Source organism: Equus asinus, chromosome 19, assembly GCF_041296235.1.
Source record: "Equus asinus isolate D_3611 breed Donkey chromosome 19, EquAss-T2T_v2, whole genome shotgun sequence".
Taxonomy (NCBI): Eukaryota; Metazoa; Chordata; class Mammalia; order Perissodactyla; family Equidae; genus Equus; species Equus asinus.
Window position 1 is genome coordinate 7,768,469 of NC_091808.1, and position 21,229 is coordinate 7,789,697.

The 21,229-nt window shown below is 46.9% G+C and overlaps 1 protein-coding gene across 5 annotated transcripts in view; it reads right to left on the reverse strand.

Annotated features, from left to right (window-relative positions):
* The window catches only part of DGKD (diacylglycerol kinase delta), a 109,015-nt gene that overhangs the window by 73,892 nt on the left and 13,894 nt on the right, over positions 1 to 21,229 (reverse strand). For 3 of the 5 annotated variants that reach the window (XR_011495503.1, XM_044751576.2, XM_044751575.2), the window contains exons 2-3: positions 5,586 to 5,696; positions 3,847 to 3,927 (exon numbers count right to left, since the gene is read on the reverse strand). Coding sequence is in view for 4 of the 5 variants with exons in the window: in XM_044751576.2 (XP_044607511.1) it covers positions 3,847 to 3,927; positions 5,586 to 5,696 (192 nt within the window). In the remaining variant the exon portion in view is untranslated. Of the gene's footprint in view, positions 1 to 3,846; positions 3,928 to 5,585; positions 5,697 to 7,900; positions 8,158 to 21,229 lie in introns of those variants that run through there. The other 2 variants (XM_070489372.1, XM_070489371.1) reach the window with 2 other exon arrangements.

The window sequence follows — 21,229 nt, forward strand, 5'->3', positions numbered from 1 at the left end:
CCATGCCTCCCGACCGGAAAGGAGCTCCGAGGCTTCCCCAACACAGGACGCGCTCAACATCTGGACCTCAATTATCGCACTCTGAACACAGCTTCCCATACAAACAGTACATAAATCAGGGCTCGTTCTCAGATCAGGCCGACAAAGCTCCATAGCAATGCCTGCAGTACCAAAAGCACAGTGCCGCACTATTTTCTCCAGATCTTTCATTGAGATTTAATTCCCATACAGTTCACTCTTTTAAAGTACACAGTTCAGTGGTTTTAGCATATTCACAAGATTGTGCAACCATCACCGCTACCTAATTTTAGAATATTCTGTCACCTCCCCAAAAAAATCCGGTACCCATTAGCACTCCTCCTTCCCCCACAGCCCCTCACAACCACTCATCTAGTTTCTCTCTGCAGATTTACCTATTGTGGCACCTCGCATAAACAGTAGCACAAAATATGTGGCCTTCTGAGTCTGGCTTCCTTCACTCAGCACGTTTTCAAGGCTCATCCAAGTTATAACATGTATCAATACCTCATTTATTTTTCAAAAGCCTTTTTTTTTTTTTAAAGATTTTTTTATTTTTTCCTTTTTCTCCCCAAAGCCCCCCGTACATAGTTGTATATTCTTCATTGTGGGTCCTTCTAGTTGTGGCATGTGGGACGCTGCCTCAGCGTGGTCTGATGAGCAGTGCCATGTCCGCGCCCAGGATTCGAACCAACGAAACACTGGGCCGCCTGCAGCAGAGCGTGCGAACTTAACCACTCGGCCACGGGGCTAGCCCCTCAAAAGCCTTTTAAAAGTTCATACTTTCTACCTCAAATGGAATTCCATTTCTAAGAATTTATACTATGGAAACAATCTGAAATGTACAAAAGGATCTGTGTACAAGAGTACATCACAGTATTATTTATGACAGGAAAAAATGGAGTGTTCAATATAGGGACTGGTTAAACAAACTTACACATGTAACAAATGGAATACCATGCAACATTAAGAAACAAGATTTTGAAGGATATTATAAGAGAAAAAGCTCATTGTTCAGTGAAGAAAGAACGTTAAAAACTATATTTTATTAAACATATTTGGTGGGAATGACATAAACCAAAATATATTACTCGTTATCTTCGTATAAGAATAATATGGATGGTTTTAAATTTCCTATTGGTATTTATGTACTTCAAAATTTTCTTCAGTAACTTGAATGATCAGAAAAGTTATTTGTCTTTAATAACATTTTTCTACTAGGAGAAAAAACAACTTTTGGAATGTGAATAGAAAGGTACTCTGGGGCCTGGCCCCGTGGTCGAGTGGTTAAGTTCACCCGCTCCACTTCGGTGGCCCAGGGTTTCACCAGTTCAGATCCTGGGCGTGGACATGGCACCGCTCATCAGACCACGCTGAGGCAGCGTCCCACATGCCACAACCAGAAGGACCTACAACTAGAATATACAGCTATGTACTGAGGGGATTTGGGGAGAAAAAGCAGGAAAAAAAAAAAAAGAAGATTGGCAACAGTTGTCAGCTTAGGTGCCAATCTCTAAGAAAAAAAAAAGGCACTCAGAGTTAAATGCAGAGTCCCTCATGTTTTTTTATTTTTATATATATGAAAATAAGAATATGCCAATCAATAAGTTGTTTTAAAAAGATGTGAAAAGCAGAAAAAAGACAATAAATATAAATCCAGAAACTGAATTAGGTAACAGAAAAATGGAATTGATCAATAAACCAAGAACAAGTTCTCTTAAAAGCAAAAAATAATAAGATTTTAAGAAATCTGACAAGAAAAACAAGGGCTAAAAAAATAAAATTAAAAACGCAACAGAGACTCTAACCAGAGACAAAAATGTTTAAAGTGCAAATAACACCTGTTCCTAAATTTGAAGGTGTGGAATAAGTGGGAAGGTAAATTACAAAAAACTGACTCAAGAAGTGAAAAAGCTCAAATGATCTAAAAGCAAAAATAAACCTTCTAAGTTTATTTATAGCCTTACCTCCCTGAAAAGTCTTAATGACAGATGAAGTAAGTTCTCTCAAACATTCAAAAAACAATCAATTCTAAAGCTACATAAAATCTTCCAGAACACATAAAATCATGGAAAGTTACTAAGTGAATTTTATAGGGGTAGTTTCACTCTGAAATCAAAACACAAGAAAGGCTACCTTATACCCCAAAGAAAAGCACACATGGATGGGGAAACTCTGAATCCAAAATTAGGTTGTAAAACTTAACATTACCAAGAACAATTTTATTATTAGGAAACATACAAAGACCTAAAACCAACCTGATCATCTAAATTAATGCCAAAACACTCCAGTGAAATTCAACACCTATTCCTATTAAAAATTCTAAAAGCCACAAATCAAAGAATAATCCATTTACATAGTTTAGCCAGTAAGTAAACACTGAAATTAATGGAGAAAAAGTAAAAATATTCCAAGTAAAACAAAGAATAAAATGAGAGAGACCATCAGGAAAGTCTGGCTAACTCGATAAGCCATGAAGCAAAACCAAGAACAGTTAGTTACATCAAAACAAAATAAGTAGAAGTTTCAATGGAGGAAGGAAAATTCCATTCGTATCAGCAACACCAACAATCAATCCATAAATCAATACATAAGACAAAACAAAACCTTAAGGTATCTGAAACCAACACTAACCCAAAATGTCAAATCCTAAAGCTGAAGGAAATTACCCACCTTGACTGAGTTATAAGAGTTGAAAAAAATTAGGGAGCATACTTTATTTCTAGATGGGATAGCTTAATAATACACATGAGGAAAAATATTTTTAAATATACCATTCTTGCTATTAGAGTCACACTTTATACAGGTAGGTTCTAAAGTCAGCCCCTGAAGCCAAAATTGTGAAGTCACACAAGAAATGCTATATAGCCCTTAAAAAATATGATGAATGTTTAGAGCAAGCGACATGGGAAAATGTCCACCATCAATTGTCAAGAGAAAAAAAACCAGGTGTAAAACGAAAGGATAGTATGGTCTCAGGGCGTATGTGGGTAAAGACACAGATATTCAGAAATAAGGATAAACACTCCAGAGCGAGCAGATGGCTACCTGTGGGTGGTGAGGTCACATGATTTCATGCATTTAGAATTTCTACAGAAAGTACAACAGAACTTTAAAAATTTAGGGTGGGGGGTGGGGTGAGGACAGTTGAAAAGTAAAAAGCAAAAGAAATACACCAAAATAGCAACATTCTATGTTTTGAGGTGGCTGAACTATGGTTGTTTCTTAAATTGCTTCAACAGATTTTTCTGTATTTTCCAAATTTTATTTTCTACAATAATCATGAAAAACAAACCTCTATGCAAAACTGATAGAGAAATGTAAACTACAACACATCAGAAAAATCCATTTGGATCCTCTTGTTGTTTTGTGCTTACATGTGGCAAATTCTGTTATTCTCCAACCAGTGTTGTTTTAAGGATTAGATTCAAAATTTACCAGGAATCATTCCAATCAGAGAGAAAAGAATGAAAAAGTCTAAACTGCTCACACACATTTGCTCAAATTAAAAAGGAAAGCCAAGGTGGCCGGCCTGGTGGCACAGCAGTTCAGTTCACGTGCTCCACTTCAGTCGCCCAGGGTTCACGGGTTTGGACCCTGGGTGTGGACCTACACACCGCTCATCAATGAGCACCACACCATGCTGTGGTGGTGTCCCACATACAAAACAGAGGAAGATGGGCACAGATGCTAGTTCAGGGCCAATCTTCCTCAGGCAAAAAGAGGAAGATTGGCAACAGATGTCAGCTCAGGGTCAATCTTCCTCACCAAAAAAAAAGGGGGGAAAACCAAATGTGGTAACTGAGAAAGGTGTGTGTCCAGACTTACCGTAAAACTGTTGTTGACGTTTTTGGTGCTGGATTCGGCCACACTGGCATCTGTCAGGTCCACCTCATCAAATATGATCGACTGGAGAGAGACACAGGGACTGTGGTCAGCACGGGACAAGGCACCCCAAGGCAGCACCTTCGTGAGCCCTGGCCCAGTGCTGCCCACACGCTCCCTCGACCCCAGTCCAGCACCCGCAGACACCCCCGGGCCTTGAAACAGGAGCCCTGGATGAACACTGGGAGAGCCCAGCATCTCTGCCTCTCAGAGCACCAAGCTCACAGGTGCAGCTCTGTGGCTGTCTCAGTCCAGGAGTTCATTAGTGATGGCATCCACACAGAGCAAACACAGAAAACCAAAAACAAGGCTGGGGTTTCTACATTTACTTCTCGTAAACCAGCGTGTCACCGTTAAATGTGAAATATGTGTCACACGGAGTCCCCCTGAGAGAGCAGGGGTCGGGCCTGAGCACCCTCTGTCCTTCCAGCTAGCGCATTTAGGGGGAAAGGTGCCGGCTAAAGCAAATGATTCCAGGGGAAGAGAAACAACCCAAATGGAAGGGATCGGGCCGTGAAAGAAAACAAGGGAGCAGGGCAGAAGGAATCTAGAACGACAGAGAGTCAGTAAGCCTCCAGAGCAAGGGCTGGGAATCAGGCCTGGCCGCTGCCCCCATTTTCTTCTCCTTTCTCCCCCAAATCCCCCCATCACAGCCCCCACCCTGTCTACCTTACCGTCCCCTCTAAGAGGACTCCACCGGGAACCCCTGGAGGAAATACTAGTAACTTAGAAAAGAGATTCAGCCTTTTAAGTAACCTCCCCTCCCCTCCCCCCGCCACAGAACTAAAATAACTATAAGTTTTTTTTAAAAATGAGGGATGTGGTCAGAACCCGTTCTAAATAAGTTGCTCTGTTCAATTTCAAATTTTAATGCACTAACTCTCTAGGGATGTATCTCAAACTGTAAATACTCAGATTCCAGATTTTTTTAATGCCAAAATATCAGTACTGACAGCAATACTGATATAAAAATACTGGCATTCAGAATACCAAAAACTAGCTTTGCAAACACACTGGTGTGTTTGATATGTGTAACGCCACATTCATTCAAACATGGCAGTAACTTAGTGACTTTTGCTGGCTCCTCCTCTCTCATTAGCAACTGTATGGCAATTCTAGCTTTAAATCTTAAGTGCAAGATGACACACAGATCGAAGATCATGGCTAGAAAGCTGGGAGATAAAGGATTTCACAGTTCTGTTCATGCCACAAGAAACTCATACACTTCAAAACACTTGTAGCTAGTTTCATGGGTGTATACCTACCTCCAAACTCATCAAGTTGTGTACATTAAATATCCACAGCTTTTTGTATGGAAATTATACTTCAGTAATGGGGTTTAAAAAAATATATTTTAGTCACTAATAAAAGATTCACAAGCCTGTGACCTCCAATCTTTCTGAAAGAAAGATATCCAACTGTAATGTGGTTATCTGTGACATTTTCTCCTTTCCCCACGGTGACACATGACATTTAAGAAAAAGGAAACGAATAAAAATCAGTGTTTATAAGAAATAAAACATGTCTTGAGACAAAATAAGCACCCAGAGAATTACGAAACTCGCTGGAAATAACAGATCTAAGACTCCAGGGCCTTTCCCAGGATGAGGACTCAGTGCCTGAGCCCCCCCGGCAGCTCCTCTCTCGGTTTCCCCCGTGAAGCTTCGTCCACTGCTCCTCACCTTCGCGGTCTTTGCGTAGTACAGCGTGCGCCCTCGAAGCTTAAAGTATCTCCTCTTTGATCGCTGGAATGAATTGTTCTGTTTGGTCAGCATCCCCTCCTTGATGACGGTCTGGAAGCACAGAAACATATTCGTGAGCATGTGCCCTGCTGAACCGCACACTGACAGTGCAGGGCACTCACATCTCTAGCCGAGGGCCTAACAGAAATATTTCTCACACTCTCCCCAGACCTTGACCTACGGACAGACCAAGCAAGCTGCGGGAGAGGGCGAGCACAATTCTCTGAGGGGCAATGGCGTGCCTGAGTGGCGGGGGTGTCAGGGGCCCGAGGTGTGCCCTGGACACGGCCAGGGCATCAGCAGAAGGGGCCACGAGGCTTGTAGGACCACAGTGGGCAGCAGGGGGCCAGCGCACTCTCCAACTTCGGCATTTGGTATTTTTCAGCTATTCTTGGCGCTGTCTCCGTGTTGTCTGGCCTCCTGCCATTTCTCAGGAGCCTGTTGCCAAAACTGTCGACGTAGGTTGCTGTGGGGTTCAGTGTGGCTCCAGGCCTGCACCCCCCTCAGGCCTCACCCCATTCACAGGCCGGGCATGCGCATCTGCCCGGCCCGTGAAAGAGAAGGGCCACGGCCAAGTCATTAAACTTCTCTCCTGCCGTCAGTCTGATCAGGAGTTCTCTCCAGAGAATGAGAGGCAGACGCTCGCCTCGGCTCCATCACAGCCAAGGACAGGGCGCGGCTTCTCCTGGAGCTGCCTCCTCTCACATGGTGTCCCCTGGGCTAAACACCCAGTGGACGGGGGAGCCCTACGGACCACTCAGAAGTTAAATGCTCACAGAGCTACTTGACCATTCGACATTTTGAACCACTCGGAGCCATGAACACCGTCAGGACTAATAACCACCGTGCGCGAAACAAGAGCCTGCCTCTCAGCCACGGCACACTGTCCTTGACCCCACCTGACACGAGGGTCCATTCTACACGGAGTCTCATCACGGAATGGAGGTAGACTGGACAGAAATTCTGTTCAAGGACAAGAACACTGGTTCAAAGAAGCTTTTGTTTAATTACCTAATCCCGTACAGCTTTGCACTTTAAGTTACTTTTTTTTTTTTTTTTTTTTGGTGAGGAAGATTGTCCCTGAGCTAACATCTGTGCCAATCTCCCTCTATTTTGTGTGTGGGATGCCACCACAGCATGGCTTGATGAGTGGTGTATAGGTCTATGTATACGGATCCAAACATGCAAACCCCGGGCTGCCAAAGCAGAGCACAAGGACTTAACCACCATGCCACCAGGCCGACCCCTAAGTTACTTTTTTTAAAAAGTATCTGTATGAAGCACTTGGGCACCGGGGGCCACTTAAGACGACATAAGATGAAACCAGACACAGAAACCTCATGACCCCAAATGCATCAGAAAGGAAAAGCAGAAGACCGTGCTGTCTAGTCTCTCCATCAACCCACTCCTAACAGGAAGGAGTGGACCTCGGATGCAGTGTGACCACCCGGAGAAGAACGCTGAAGAAAGCCCCCCACCCCACAAACCCCACTGCCACCCGGCCGTGCACCAGGCCCCTCCTGAGCAGCACAGTGCTGCGGGGTGTCCTGGGAGCGCAGGTCGCCACTCCGCTCCCCTTCCCCATGTGGACATCCTCGGTGAGCTCCATGGGCAGGGTGGCCTGCACAGGCCAGCTCATGACGACATGCCAGGTCTGAGGGAATCTGTGCTGGCAGGGCTGGCCCGGCCGTACAAACAGCAACCCTCTCCAATGCCCGAGAGAACCAGACCAGGAGGAAAACGACTGAGAACCCACCTACTGGTTTGTGGCGTCCACCTTCACCTTTATCCCAACCCCCGCTCTCCCAGGTAATCAGAGAGTGCCAGGAGAAGAGAGGACCCCACACATCACCCCGTGATCAAGAGAAGAGACACACCAACTACAGTCACGGCATCTGACCCCTCCATCCTTAGCGAGCAAAGGCTCTGGCTTTCCTCAAGTGCCGGAGCATGTGCCGAACCAGAACGAGGCTGACTGACGCAGGGAGAATACCCCAACCTGTGATCCCAGAGCTCCAGACAGAAACCAGTCTGTGATATAGAGGGACTACCGGCTTGTTCCCTAACATTCACAGACCCAAGTCCACATGGTGACACTCATTTCAGGGCACTCTTCAAAGACACACAACAGCTACGTCTGTGCACAGCAATGCCACCCACGGGTGCCCGCCACACTCCAGGGGACCTCTCCTCCTGACCTCACAGGACTCGCCCACAGACAAGGGCACCTCCTCGCCCCCGTAGGTCTTCCTTACCTCTGCAGGGGAAGTAATCGCTTCCATCTCTTTCCTAAATGCAAATAAAAAAAAAAAAAAAGAAACAGAACAACAACAACAAGCCCAGACCCAGAAAAGTTATAATAAGTTATCTTTGCAAGATAAATGCTCGAGTATTTTTCTTGCATCTCCCGCCACACATCTTACACATAAAAGAAAAGCAAAATTAGAACACAATCCACACACATACATACACACACACACACACAAACCTTTCAGAAAGCGGATGAAGCTGCGATCTCGGGCTACCCAAGGAGAGCGGCTGTTCTATTTATAGAACAAGAGTGCTCAGAAAAAGACTCCGGTGGGTTTCAGCGGAAAAGGCTGGGGAAAAGATAAAGACCAGTATTTCTTTGAAGCTTTCTCAGAAACTGCATCTCTCCTCCTGATTCGCTGCGCGTGAATACTATAGATATGCTGCAGAATATTTTTAAACACTCAGTCAAAAGTGATGAACTAAAAGTGGTCAAGAAAACAACACCCCTGAACGATCTGCTGCATTTTGCCTTTGGCAGCCTGTAAATGGCACCACAGGAAACCCTGCTCGGTTGGCAGGGCTCCTCCTTGCGCCCAGCAGAGCAGAGAACCACAAGCCAAAAGCCCAGAGCCCAAGCGCAGCTCACTCAGGCCATGCTGGGCGGCCCAGCTCTTCAAATCGTGTTGTCAAACTCTTTGCACAAACAAAACGGCCAACTCCATCCTTCAAGCAATCCAAGGCCCAGGGAAGAATCCAGCAGAGTATTCAGCCTGAGCCCACACATGGCCCTGGGTGCCACAGCCACCCACTCACCGGATGGACACGCACCCAGCCCACAGGCGAGCTCGCCCTGGCACCTGCTACAGGGGAAGCTCAAGTCTCTAGTCATCCAACTCAGGAACAAAGAACTGAGTGAGGCAGCTCTGGATATGCCCTTGAAAAAGGCTTCAAACCAGCGGACAGAGAGGCGAGAGCAGGCCCCACGGGCCCCTGGTCCAACCCGCCCACCCACCAGGCATCCTCTGTCTTCAGGGGGCCCGTGCCCAGGCATGGGCTAAGGATGCCCCCTCTCTGCAAAGCCAGGGGGAGCCCCCTCCCTCGGCCCTCCCCTCTACTCCCTCCCCGGACACGCGGCCTCAGTACCGGCTCTGAGGGCTACAGGGACAACTGAGACCAGAGGAGGGCACAGGACACAGGGCACCAGGGAAGGAGCAATTTCCCAGGAGGGAAGGCTTCACAGAGCAGGTCTCAGAAGATGAGCAGGGTCCGAGCAGGCCAGGCAGAGGGGCCCAAAACCCTCAGAGGCCCACCGCCTCCTTGGGGCTGCAAACAGAGCCCAACAGGGCCGGGCCCAGATCCTGACAGCCAGGCCTGTTGGTCACAGGGGTCCCGAATCAGGGAGTAGAGTCTCCCTGATGTCCACTTTAGAAAGACGGTTTTGGCCACAGGGTAGAAGAAAGGGGGAGGGGTGAAACCTGGAGGCAGACAGAACACTCCAAACTCCTGTAAGAGGGCCGCTGGAACGATGAGCTTCAGGGAGGAAGGAGACAGGGACAGAGACATGAGAGCATTCAGGAAGGAGACCCACCAGAGGAGAGGGTGAGGAGGAGACAGGACAGAAACCCAGGATGACTCCAAGGGGTCTCAGAGGGGAGGAAGTGGCTTCCTTTTGGCCACACCGACTCTAAAGGCCTTGAGGATAGCGGGGCAGCTGAGTGGAGAGCTGGCAGCAGATATGTGGTCGAGGGTATGAGAGAAAGTTTAACAGGGAAGATGCCTCAATGAAGTCCCTTATGGAGAAGGAGGGGAACGAGAGGAGGCCCAGGGAACCAGGAACCCCAGGACACCAACATCGGGCACAGAGAGGAGGTGGAAGTCCAAAACAGAGGACGAGAAAAAAGTAGCCAGAAAATCAGGGGAGCAGATGCCAACATGCCAAGAAGACCATGTCGATGATGTCCAATACAGCAGTGAGGTTGAAAATCAGGGCTGGGAGGGACCAAGAGGAGGTCACCGAGGACCTGCCGGAACAGTCTCCATGGCTCGCCCCAGGGCAAAGCCAGGTCAAAGTGCTGGCTGTGACTGCGACAGGGATGGGAGGAAGCAAAGATGGCAGGCTGTTTCTCTCTAACTTGCATATTTCTTAACTTTCTATAAACATGGAATCATACTGAACATACCGTACTTTAACTTCCTATTTTTTCTGTCATGATATATTGTCAACAACCTTCCATATTAGTCAATACATTTTTGTGGGCTACAGAGTATTTCACTGTGCGGATGTGCGTATATCATCAACTCAGTCCCACTGCTGGGACACTGAGCATGCTTCCACTCAATACTACCAATGATGCTTCAACAGCATGGTTATCATGAAATATCTTATTCCCTAGAGCAAATTCTAGCAGTAGAATTTGGGGACCAAAGACAGCCCAGAAACTGGTGCTCACAGATTTGCAAGCACGATGTATGACAGCAGCGGCACCGCGGGCCGGCGGGGGAGGAGGGACTGGCCAATGAAGGGGTGGAGACATGGGTGATCCAAGGGGAAGATGCAACAGGTCCCTTCCCTCACACTACAGGCACAGACGGGTCCAGGTGGACAAGAGTCAACGCAAAAGGTCAAACTCTAAAAGTTTCAGCAGCTAATATAGGAGAATTTCTTTATGAGCTTGGGATTGGGGAATTTTCTTAAGTAGGACTAAAATATACTAAATATAAACTGTAAGACTGCCAAAGCCATCTATATTCCAACTGAGAACTTCTGCGCATCAAAGACATCTTACAAAGAAAGAGAAAAGAGAAGCCACGGTCTGGGAGAAGATGCACGCGAAACTGCCAACAGCCCGAGCCAGCACCCTGAAAGGTCTAGGAAACCGAGCAAAACAATAACGAAGAAAAAGAAACTACCAAAAGGAACACTGGCAGAAAGCATGGTGACTAAAAGATGCTGAACAGCAGGGAGCTGGACAGGAGCCCTGGGGGTGACACCCTGGAGCCCTGTGGGGTGACGGGTTCACACAGGTAGTTTATTATGTGCATCACGGCTTACATGTATGTTGTTTGTGTTATTAGTATGTAAAAGATAAAGGGCAGAAGTGAACTCTCGGACAGAGTTTGGCTGATGCTGTCAGGGTCTCATGCAGGTAAGTGTGAGAATGTCCATATTCCTAAGACGAGGATAGGGGCCAGGACATAAAGGGGGAAGAAGACAGAATAAAAGGAGTGAAATTCAGCCAAATATTCACCTCAGCCATCTGTCTGTCCCGAAACCTTTTCAGTCCTTCAACAAAAAACAAGAACCTGACCATGTTAGGCAACACCATCCAAGTCGCAAAGTCTGAAAAAAGCAGGGATATCGACATAAAAAGTTAATACACAAAAGAACTACTAAAACGTTTCAGTGGAAAGAAGCTAGGAAAACTTAAGTTTACACACCACTTGAAATTTTCATGGGCATCTCCATATCCGTTTGCCTTTTTAACAGAACAAACACTTGTGGTCTACGACACAGACACTAATATTTCCAACTGACACACAAGAAAACTGTCACCAAGACACTGAGTAATTAGTCCAAGGTTAAACAGCTAATAACAGACCACGAAAGAAATGTCAGGCCTCCCCACTCTTATCTCAAACGTTCTTCTATGGTTTTTAGTTTATGAATACCATAACTCATAAACAGGAAACAACCAGAAAATAATTTGTTCGCAAAACAGAGGCATGTACAACATCTCTAAAGACCTACAGGCTATTTGAAACACTTACTAAGTACCCACCACACCTACCACGTACATACGGGCCATTTTTACCTTTCATCCTCACACCAACTTTGGAAGTACATTGTAATGTTCCCATTTTATAGATTAGGAAACTGAAGGTCAGGAAAATTAAGCAACTCACTCAAGGCCACGTGGCTGGTAAACGGAAGAGCTGGAATTCAAAGCTAAGATCTAGACAGCCAGGCCAAAAATATTTGTTGGCAAAGTGAAACCAGCATAGAAATCTACCGACAACACTGATTTAAATAAACTAGGCTAGGTAAATTCCATCATCTATTCAAACACCACCCACAAATGCATCTTGACTCAGAACTACCTGTAACTTACCTACAACCGACCCACCTGCCACCTAGTCCCATCACATCCTGTCAGAAGCCGAGGACGTTTGCACACCTAGGGCCACACTGACGGCTGCACACCAGGGTCTCCACGGCACCAGCGGCCAGCAGGAGAGGGAACCGAGACACACCCGCCTAAGTGCTGTGCTGGAGAATCCTCTCAACTCTGCAGACCCAGGCCCTGCCTCGGCGCTGCCAATCTATCACCAAGGCACCCACATGAGGTTTTTTCTAAACACCCCAAAACCACTACTCATGGGAAAAGGACAGCCCTTTCCTACCGATCAAGAGAACCCAACTTCCCTGCGCACGACCCGGTTTTCCTCCTTCAATGCAAAGCCCCCAAGATTAAAAGCCACCATGTCCCAAAGCCCCTACGTCATGTAAGGTTCCACTGAGAGGAAGGGAGATGCCTCATTCCCGTCCCCAGTAACATGAGGAAGAACCAAAGCGAAAAGCCAACAAGTGGCCCTAAAATATAATGCCCAAATCCCGGGAGAAGAGCTACTCCTAGGCCGGCCCTTCCTTTGGGTGCACAGCCGCTCTCCCTAAGTCGGGGGCGCTTCTGCTAGTGTGCTATGGCCCCGCTCCTCCCCTTGTTGCTAACACAGCCTCAGCTCTGAGTGGGCTGGCTGTCCCAAGTGTGGCCAGTCATCCACATCCCACTTCCCCAGTCCTGGCCACACGATTCAGTCTTGGTCAAAGAGACCTACACAGACATCCTGCTGAGGCTGGGAAGGTGGAGTTGCTTCACTGACATGTGGGAATACACGTGGCTTCAATGCCCCCCTCCCCCTCCTTCTTGCCTTTAATGTAGACACCATGTCTAGAGCTGTGGCAGCCATGTTGAGGCCATGAGGTGGCAAGGCAGTGGTCTAAAGCTGGTGAGGTAGAAAGGGAGCAACAATCTGGGTCCTCCTGGCATCAATCTGCCAAATGCCTGCCTGTCAAGTAAAGCTGAGTTGGACAAGCGAGATCCTGCGCAGCCACCATCAACGGCTACTCTATCACTAAAACACCCAAAATGTCACTTATCTCAAACCACACTCTGCAGCAGCCCCTCACGTTCTAACTTGCTCCCACCCCCAACACTTCCTCCTCAGTTAACAGCATCATCAAAGTTGAAAGAAGTACCAGACACACGCAACTCTCCTCGTCCCCGCACACCCCAGTTCTAACTGGTTACCGAGCATCAATTTTACTTGCTAAAATAACTCAAGAGTCTGCCCCTCCCTCAGGCCCTCTGCCCCCAGCTTAGTCCAGATCCCCAGCGCGGGCTAAATTATTCTGTCTCCCGTCTCAGTGTCTCTCAAGTACAACCCAGACCGCCCGAATCAGAACGCCTGAAACGCTTATTAAAAATGCAAATCACAGGGCCGGCCCACGTGGCCCAGCAGTTAAGTGCAAACATTCTGCTTCAGTGGCCCGGAGTTTGCTGGTTCAGATCCCGGGTGCGGACATGGCACTACTTGGCACGCCATGCTGTGGTAGGCATCCCATATATAAAGTAGAGGAAGATGGGCATGGATGTTAGCTCAGGGCCAGTCTTCCTCAGCAAAAAGAGGAGGATTGGCAGCAGTTAGCTCAGGGCTAATCTTCCGCAAAAAAAAAAATTGCAAATCACTCTCCTGAATCCTGGGAATGTGAATTTCTGACGGGGCCCGCTGGACATGAGCATAGTGAAGTCTGAGAAGCCTGTTCCTCTGCTCTCTACGCCCTCCCTCCAGCCTGCCGCAGAGTTCTCTGGTGGCTCCCAACCCCACTGCCAGCAGAATCACCCAGCACACTGGGAAGTACACTGACACCCGGGCCTGAGCCCGCCAGTGAAATCGGATCTCCGGAGGGAGCAGGGAGCCACAGAGACTCAAAGCTCCCCAAGGACCAGAGCCAGCACCTGCCCTAAGCAAAGCACCAGTGGCCCCTGGCTTTCCCGTGCTCCTAGGACCTGGCGCACAGGGCTTCTCCCAATCCCACACGCTCCACTCCCACCCACCCCAGGGCCACCTAAGGCCACCCCAGAACCACGTGACGCAAACACAACCGGCTCCTCTGTAGCCCCCTCTTTTGGACAAACCCTTCCTCTGCCTGCAGTCCTCCTGGGGCTGGAACACGCCTGTGCTTGAGACCAGGCCAAACGCCACCACCTCCAGGAACCTTTCTAACACCCAGGCAGAGCAAGCTGCCTGCTCTGCAACCTGTGACCCACCATCGGGAGGCGCACCCTCTCTGCGGGTCTACCCTCGGGAGGGAGGCAGTGTTGACAGGCCCACTTCACTGGACACGAGCAGGAGAAGACAGGCAGCGTTGGCGTCGGGGGCGGGCCCACTCTGTGCCAGGAACTGGTGTCATCAGGACTTCACTGAACCTTCGCAGCCCCGTGAAGAGCCACTACCCCTTTTCACTGATGATGACACTGAGGCCCAGAGAGGACCTCTTGTCTGTGGAGAAGGGACGCAGGTGGGGTTCAAACCCAGTTCTGCCTGATTCCAACTCCCTGCGCGCTTCAATATCAAGTGAAAAAGCCTGCTTGAGAAAGTGTCTGCTTTTCACTTGTTTTGTTGTTACAAGTTAAGACCAACCTCTGTCATAATGAATCCTCCCACTTTTCTGGGGTGAAGGTGTGGACAAATGTGCACAGATCGAGGCACAACCCCCCTCCATGACACACAGAGAGTGGGCGGACCCGGCCCCCAGCAGCAGGAGCGACGTCCCAGGGTTCAGTCGCAGCACCAGGACTCACCGGCCCGTGTGCCTGCGGAGCCCACGCCCCTCTGTGGACCTGAGGAACGAGATGCACTGTTTCAACGAGCCCCCACTGAACGAGAGCGCAAGCACTGCTGGGACATGACGGACCAGACGGGACCCTCAGCCTTCCAGGGAGCTGCACACTGGTGGAGGGATCCTTTCACAAAGTAAAAGCCCCACGAGAATATGCTCTAAATGCTCAGAAAAAAGTGGGGCTGGGAGTGGGGACAGATGAAACAAGGAAGACACAACCCTGACGGCTGTTTAGACTGGGTGATTGACTAAACTCCTCTCCCCACTTGTGTGTACGTTTGGAAATTTCCATGACAGAGGTACAGACGGGCTCGGGAGACTGGGAAGCGAAAGGAACACACCAGAGGCCTGGACGCAAGGCCTGAGGCTGCTGCTGCTCCTTGGGCTAAAGCTGGCGGTCTCTGGAAAGATAATCTGTGTATGATTCCACTCATATGAGGAATTTAAAACTATGGACCAAGAACAGTTTAGTGGATACCAGGGGAAAGGTGGGGTGGGGGGTGGTCACAAAGGGTGAAGTGGTGCACCTACAACATGACTGACAAACATTAATGTACAATTGAAATTTCACAAGATTGTAACCTATCAACAACTCAATAAAAAAAAAAAAAAAAGCTGGCGCTCTCTCCACCGCGGTCTCCTGACCTGTCCACCCCACCCCAGGGGGGCCTTCCGGGGGGGGGGGGGGGCGCAAAACCCCGGAGAAAACAGCTCAGACACCGCAAAGGGCTATACAAACGCAAAGCAGTATCAAACCATCTTTGTCCACATTCCTCCAGCCTGGGCACGCGCTCCCCCGCTGTCCCCTTGCCTGTTTTCAGACATTAGGTGGAAATAAAGTCCTGCACTGAACAGTCCAGCTCTAGGCTGACCTGCTCGCGGGAGGGTACTTCTTCTCTCCTTGAGAACACTCGGAGTCCAGCCACTACTCACACCGCCACCAACACCCTGAGATGACATCCTTCCAGAGGGCAAATCAAACAGAAACGTGGGCTTATATCATATGCACATTATTTAATAACCTGCTTTTCCAAACACTATATTGTGACCAGATCTGCTTTTATTTTGTGTTTTGTTTCGCTATAGCCTATTTCTACTTCATTTACTCAAATACTTAAGGATGCTGACATAACTATGAACACATCTAAGAAACTGACAGCATTTCATACATCAACTAGTTTCAGTGTCAGACTAAAACCCCTCTTATTTATATCAAGACCTTGAACCCTCTGCTTAAATAAGTTTAGATTTATTTTCAACCCAGGAGTTAAAAGTTTAAACAAAGGGAAACAGAACTAAGATGTTCCATACAACGTATACATTTATTAGGAGACTATGAAATTTAAATCCTATGTTTTCACAAGTCATGCCCTTTTGTATATCTGGCTCCTTGAACCTAATCCATTTTGACCCAACAGTTCGAACTCTTTCAACTGAGTTGTAGGACATTTCAGAGAAGAGACTGCAGGCGACTCTTCTCTGTCTCCTGCTCCCAAAGCAACCACACTCCACCATCCACGGCAGGACGGCCATTCTGACCGTCAGGGCTCTTCCATTGAAAGGGAGTACGCTATGTTTCTGTTTCCTTTAGTACGAAATAATAATGCGGATTTCAGACAATGCAGAAAAATACAAGTAAAAATAATCCAAATCGCACTGCCCAGCACGATCCCTGATCAGTTAGGAAACTCCCTTCGTCTCACCTCCTATGCTCGGTGTTTTGCCCACAGCTGACTGGCGTTCTGTACACACTGCCTCTCTGTTGCCCCAACATCGCGAAGTACCATCCACGTTACTGCCTTCCTCGATCACCTGAATGGCTGCGTCCGGCGCAAGAGCAGCACCTCGCTCTGCCACCGCCCAGCTGTGTGGCCGGGTGTGCTGGGCGCCTCGGCGACCCCATGGCAACCTTTCCGCAGTTGCAAAGGTGAAGTAAGGCCACCCGTGCACGGTGCGTGGCACAGGACCAGCACGCAACAGGTGTCAGCTGTCGTCATTAACTCACTGAGTCACTAAACTGCAGTTTTGAGGTTTGCAACTTGTTACACTTAATGGTGAATGAACATGTTGCCCATTATGCTTTTTCATATTTAGGATGATTTCCCCAGGATAGAGTCCCACGGGTGGAATTACTGGGTCAAGAGTATGCACTTTCTTGGAGTTTTTCACACACGTCACCAAATCGCCTCCCTGAATGGTTATACCCATGTGTGCTGCCAGAGGGTAGAGAAGCTACAGGGTTTCTAGAAACAGCAAAATTCCAGCTCATACACAACACTGGTTAGACACAAAAGCACACTTAGACAACCACGACTAACCGACAGTAAAAGTACGCTGAGACAATTACACCTGCACCTCAGTCTTGACAAACACGGGATTTACTTACCCTCTTAAAGTACATGAAAACTTCCAGCCACCACAGAGAGGAAGGAGATAACAAACAATTTCCCAGACTTTCTTTTCACACAGCTTCGGAGTTCTAGCCCATCCTTATCAAAGCATTCAAATACAAGGACCATCAAATGGGACTGGATTTAATGAGATGTATATTTATTCCAAATTTTCTCAAACCATGAGAAGAAGTGAATCCAGCGCATACTCTCAAACGTGATGAGTAGAGTTCTACGGCAGTAAAAATTCTGAAATGCAGATATTTCCTTTTAAATGCTTTAAATGTGTAAATGTCTCGTAACCATCCACAAGAATGATTCTATAAGAACCACTTTATGAAGCCTTCTGAGACCAACCCAAAACGGCTGGTCAATCCATTGGACCAATCCAAGATTACCAACCAGTCCTGAAAAGCTCCTTGGTGGGTTTTAAGTATTACAGGGGATATAGCTTGAGAGACAAATCCAAATGAAAAAAGTGACCCTCTCCAACAAACGGTGCATGGACACCTGAGTATTCACATGCAAAAGAATGAAGTTGGACCCTCACCACACACTATGTACAAAAATTAACTTAAAATAGATGAAAAATTAAATATAAGAGCTAAAACTATAAAACTCAGAAGAAAACAAAGGCACAAACCTTTTTGACCTTGGATCTGGTAATGGTTTCCTATAAATGATACTAAAAGCACAAGCAAAAAAAAAAAAGAAAAAAATAGACAGACTGAACTTCACCAAAATTAAAAATTTTCTGCCTTAAAGGACACTATCAAGAGAATGAAAAGACAACCGACAGAATGGGAGAAAATATTTGCAAATCATATATCTGATAAGGGTCTAGAACCCAAAATACAGGAAGAATGCTTACAACTCGACAACAAAAAGATAACCCAATTTAAAAATGGGTAAAGGACTGGAATAGACATTTCTCCAAAGAAGACACAAAAATGGCCAACAAGCACTTGAAAAGATGTTCAACATCATTAGCCATTAAGGAAATGCAAACCAATACCACGAGACACCAGTTCACACCCACCAGGATGGCCATAAAAAATAAATAAACAAATAACCAGAAAACAACAAGTTTGGGGAGGTAGGGAAAAACTGTAACTCTCACATATTGCTGTTGGAAATGTCAAATGGTGCAGCCATTGTGAAAAACAGTTTGGAGGTATCTCAATAAGATAAACACAGAAATACCCAGCAATCCCACTCCCTGGGTACATACCCCAAAGAACTGAAAACAGGCATTCAAACAATAACTAAAATCTCTAAAAAAATAAATAAAAACTTGTTCATAGCAGCTCTATTCACATTAACCAAAAGGTAGAAACAATTCAAGTATATATCAACAGGTGAATGGATAAATAAAATGTGGTATATCAATACAGTAAATATTATTCAGCCATAAAAAGGAATGAGGCAGTGATAACATGCTACAACATGGATGAACCTTAAAAACATATGCTAAGGGAAAGATGTCAGACACAAAAGGCTACATAGGTATGATTCTATTTATACAAAATATCCACAACAGGCAAACCATAAAGATGGAAAGCAGATTAGTGGTTGCCAGGAGCTGGGGAGGAAGGGAGGGTGGGGACAGACTACTTAATGGGTAAGGGGTTTCCATGTGGAGGATAAAAAAGTCCCAGAACCAAAGAGTCGTGATGGTTGTACAGCACTGTTAATGTACTTAATGCCACTGAATTGTACAGTTAAAATGGTAAACAACAAAAAAGAGAGAGGCTGACTCTGTGGCGTAGTGGTTAAATTCGGTGCACTCCACTTTGGCGGCCCAGGTTCGTGGGTCTGGCTCCCAGGCACAGACCTACACTACTGTCAGCCATGCTGTGGCAGCGACCCACATATGAAGTAGAGGAAGACTGGCAGAGATGTTAGCTCAGGGCCAATCTTCCTCAGGGAAAAAAAAAAAGAGAGTGGCCATCTTCCATCTTGCAACAAGGACAAAGCACTGTTCACCCTGGAGCCTGGGGTGTACCTCACCAGAGGTACACCAGGGCCAGAGAAGCTCAGGAAAACCACCCAACGCAGGCATCCTTCACCTTCAGACGCAGAAAAGCAGAGCCAGCCAGGAGTGGGGAGTACAAGACCCAAAACACCCCATTACTCAGACCGAGGTGGCGGGGAGAGCCCACCCAGAGCCGCGGAGGCACAGCACTGACCTGTGGTCAGTCTCAGAGAGGACTTGCATTTCCTCCAGCAGCCAAACACCCAGCTAATTGCAGTTCAAACCCACAGAGCAGCAAACTCCATTCAAGGATCAACAAACCAAAACAAAACCGTAGAGCTGGGAGGTTAAAGATATACCAGAAAGCACACGCATAAATGTGAAATGAATTATCACAGAAACAGAAGACCTCTTTAGGAATCTGCGCCCCTTGTTGTAAGATTACAGGAAGACACTGCCTCTATTAAAAAGTTAAAATGTTTTAAAGGACAGGGAGCACAAAAATGAGAAGACGATGAAATTAAAAGACAATCAGCTAAGACAGAGGCCATGATTTTAAAAAGAAGCAAAAATAATCAGTCGACAGCAGAATTAAAATCCACATGGAAGGGGCTAAAGGGAAAAACGTACACGGCAGAAAACGTCACTGGCAGTGGACAGGATAAAACTGAGACACTCACAGAATGCAGTGGGATACAGAGGAGAGGAGGAAACACAGAGAGAAAAGCTCATGGACAGAGTGACGAGGGGACAGATCTTCTAAGCTACTAATAACAAGAACCACCCAAAGGAACGTAAAATAAATGTAGATGCAAAAATCAGAGGTAGAAGAGACACAGCTTTTCAATTCACTTTAGCACAGCCCAGAAAAGGCAGGCACAGACCCGCCAGCCCACGCGGCTGAAACCACTGGGCACTGCCCGTCGTGGGCACGGGGGGGGGGGGGGCAGCATCGTGCGTGGGCCACGGGCCAGCCACCTCAGCCACAGGACACACACCTTGTCCTCTGCCCCACAAGCCCACCTCTGGGCTAAAAGACGAATTGCAACACAGCAAGCAAGTGCTCAAAGACCAAAGAGCCAGCCTGAAGGGGCTCTCCCGGGAAAATGGGGACAATCGGAGCATCAGAAAGAGTGATTGTAACTGACTGAAAAACACTGAATAAGAACAGTCATGAATCCAGGTGACAGCCCCTAAAAAAGACAGAAAGAGAAAGAAAAGGAAACATTTGCCTCTAACGGGGATGACTATTCTACCAAACCCTTACTCTGAAAAGCGGTAATTAAACAGAGGGGCTCCAGCAATTACCATGCCTTTTTAAGAGGAATTGTCCTTCCCTAGCTGAGGTGGGGAGAATTACAGAAAAATACCACCAGACAAATGCGCAAGAAATGACAGAAGGTGGAGGGAAATCTCCATTTTGCAAACTCTTAATAAAATTGGTTCAGGGATGACTGGGTAAAGATGTGGTACAGACACACATGGAATACTAGTCAGCCATAAGAAATGATGAAATCCAGCCATGTGTGACAACATAGATGGACCTTGAGGGTATTATGCTAAGTGAAATAAGTCAGAGGGAGAAGGTCAAATTCAGTATGATCTCACTCATAAGTGGAAGATAAAAACAACAACAAACAAACACATAGCAACAGAGATTGGATTAGTGGGTACCAGAGGGGAAGGGGGAGGGGAAAAGGGGTGATTAGGCTCACATGTATGGTGATGGATTGTAATTAGTCTTTGGGTGGTGACCACGATATAACCTACACAGAATTTGAAATATATTACGATGTACACCTGAAAATAAGTAAATAAACAATTCATTTAAAAAATGAAATAAAATTGGTTCAGGCAAGTATTCTGTATGAATGCTGAAAAACATTGGGTGAAGAGTTGTTGGAGAAAAGGATATTTGCACAGCACCCAGGAATCAGCTCACAGATTTCTTCCTAATGGCAAAGAGGGAAATCCACATTTCCAGTGGAAAGATCCAGCATCTGCACATAAACCAAACGAAGACACAGCAGAGGGGACAGCTGACAGGACACACAGCACCCACATCTAG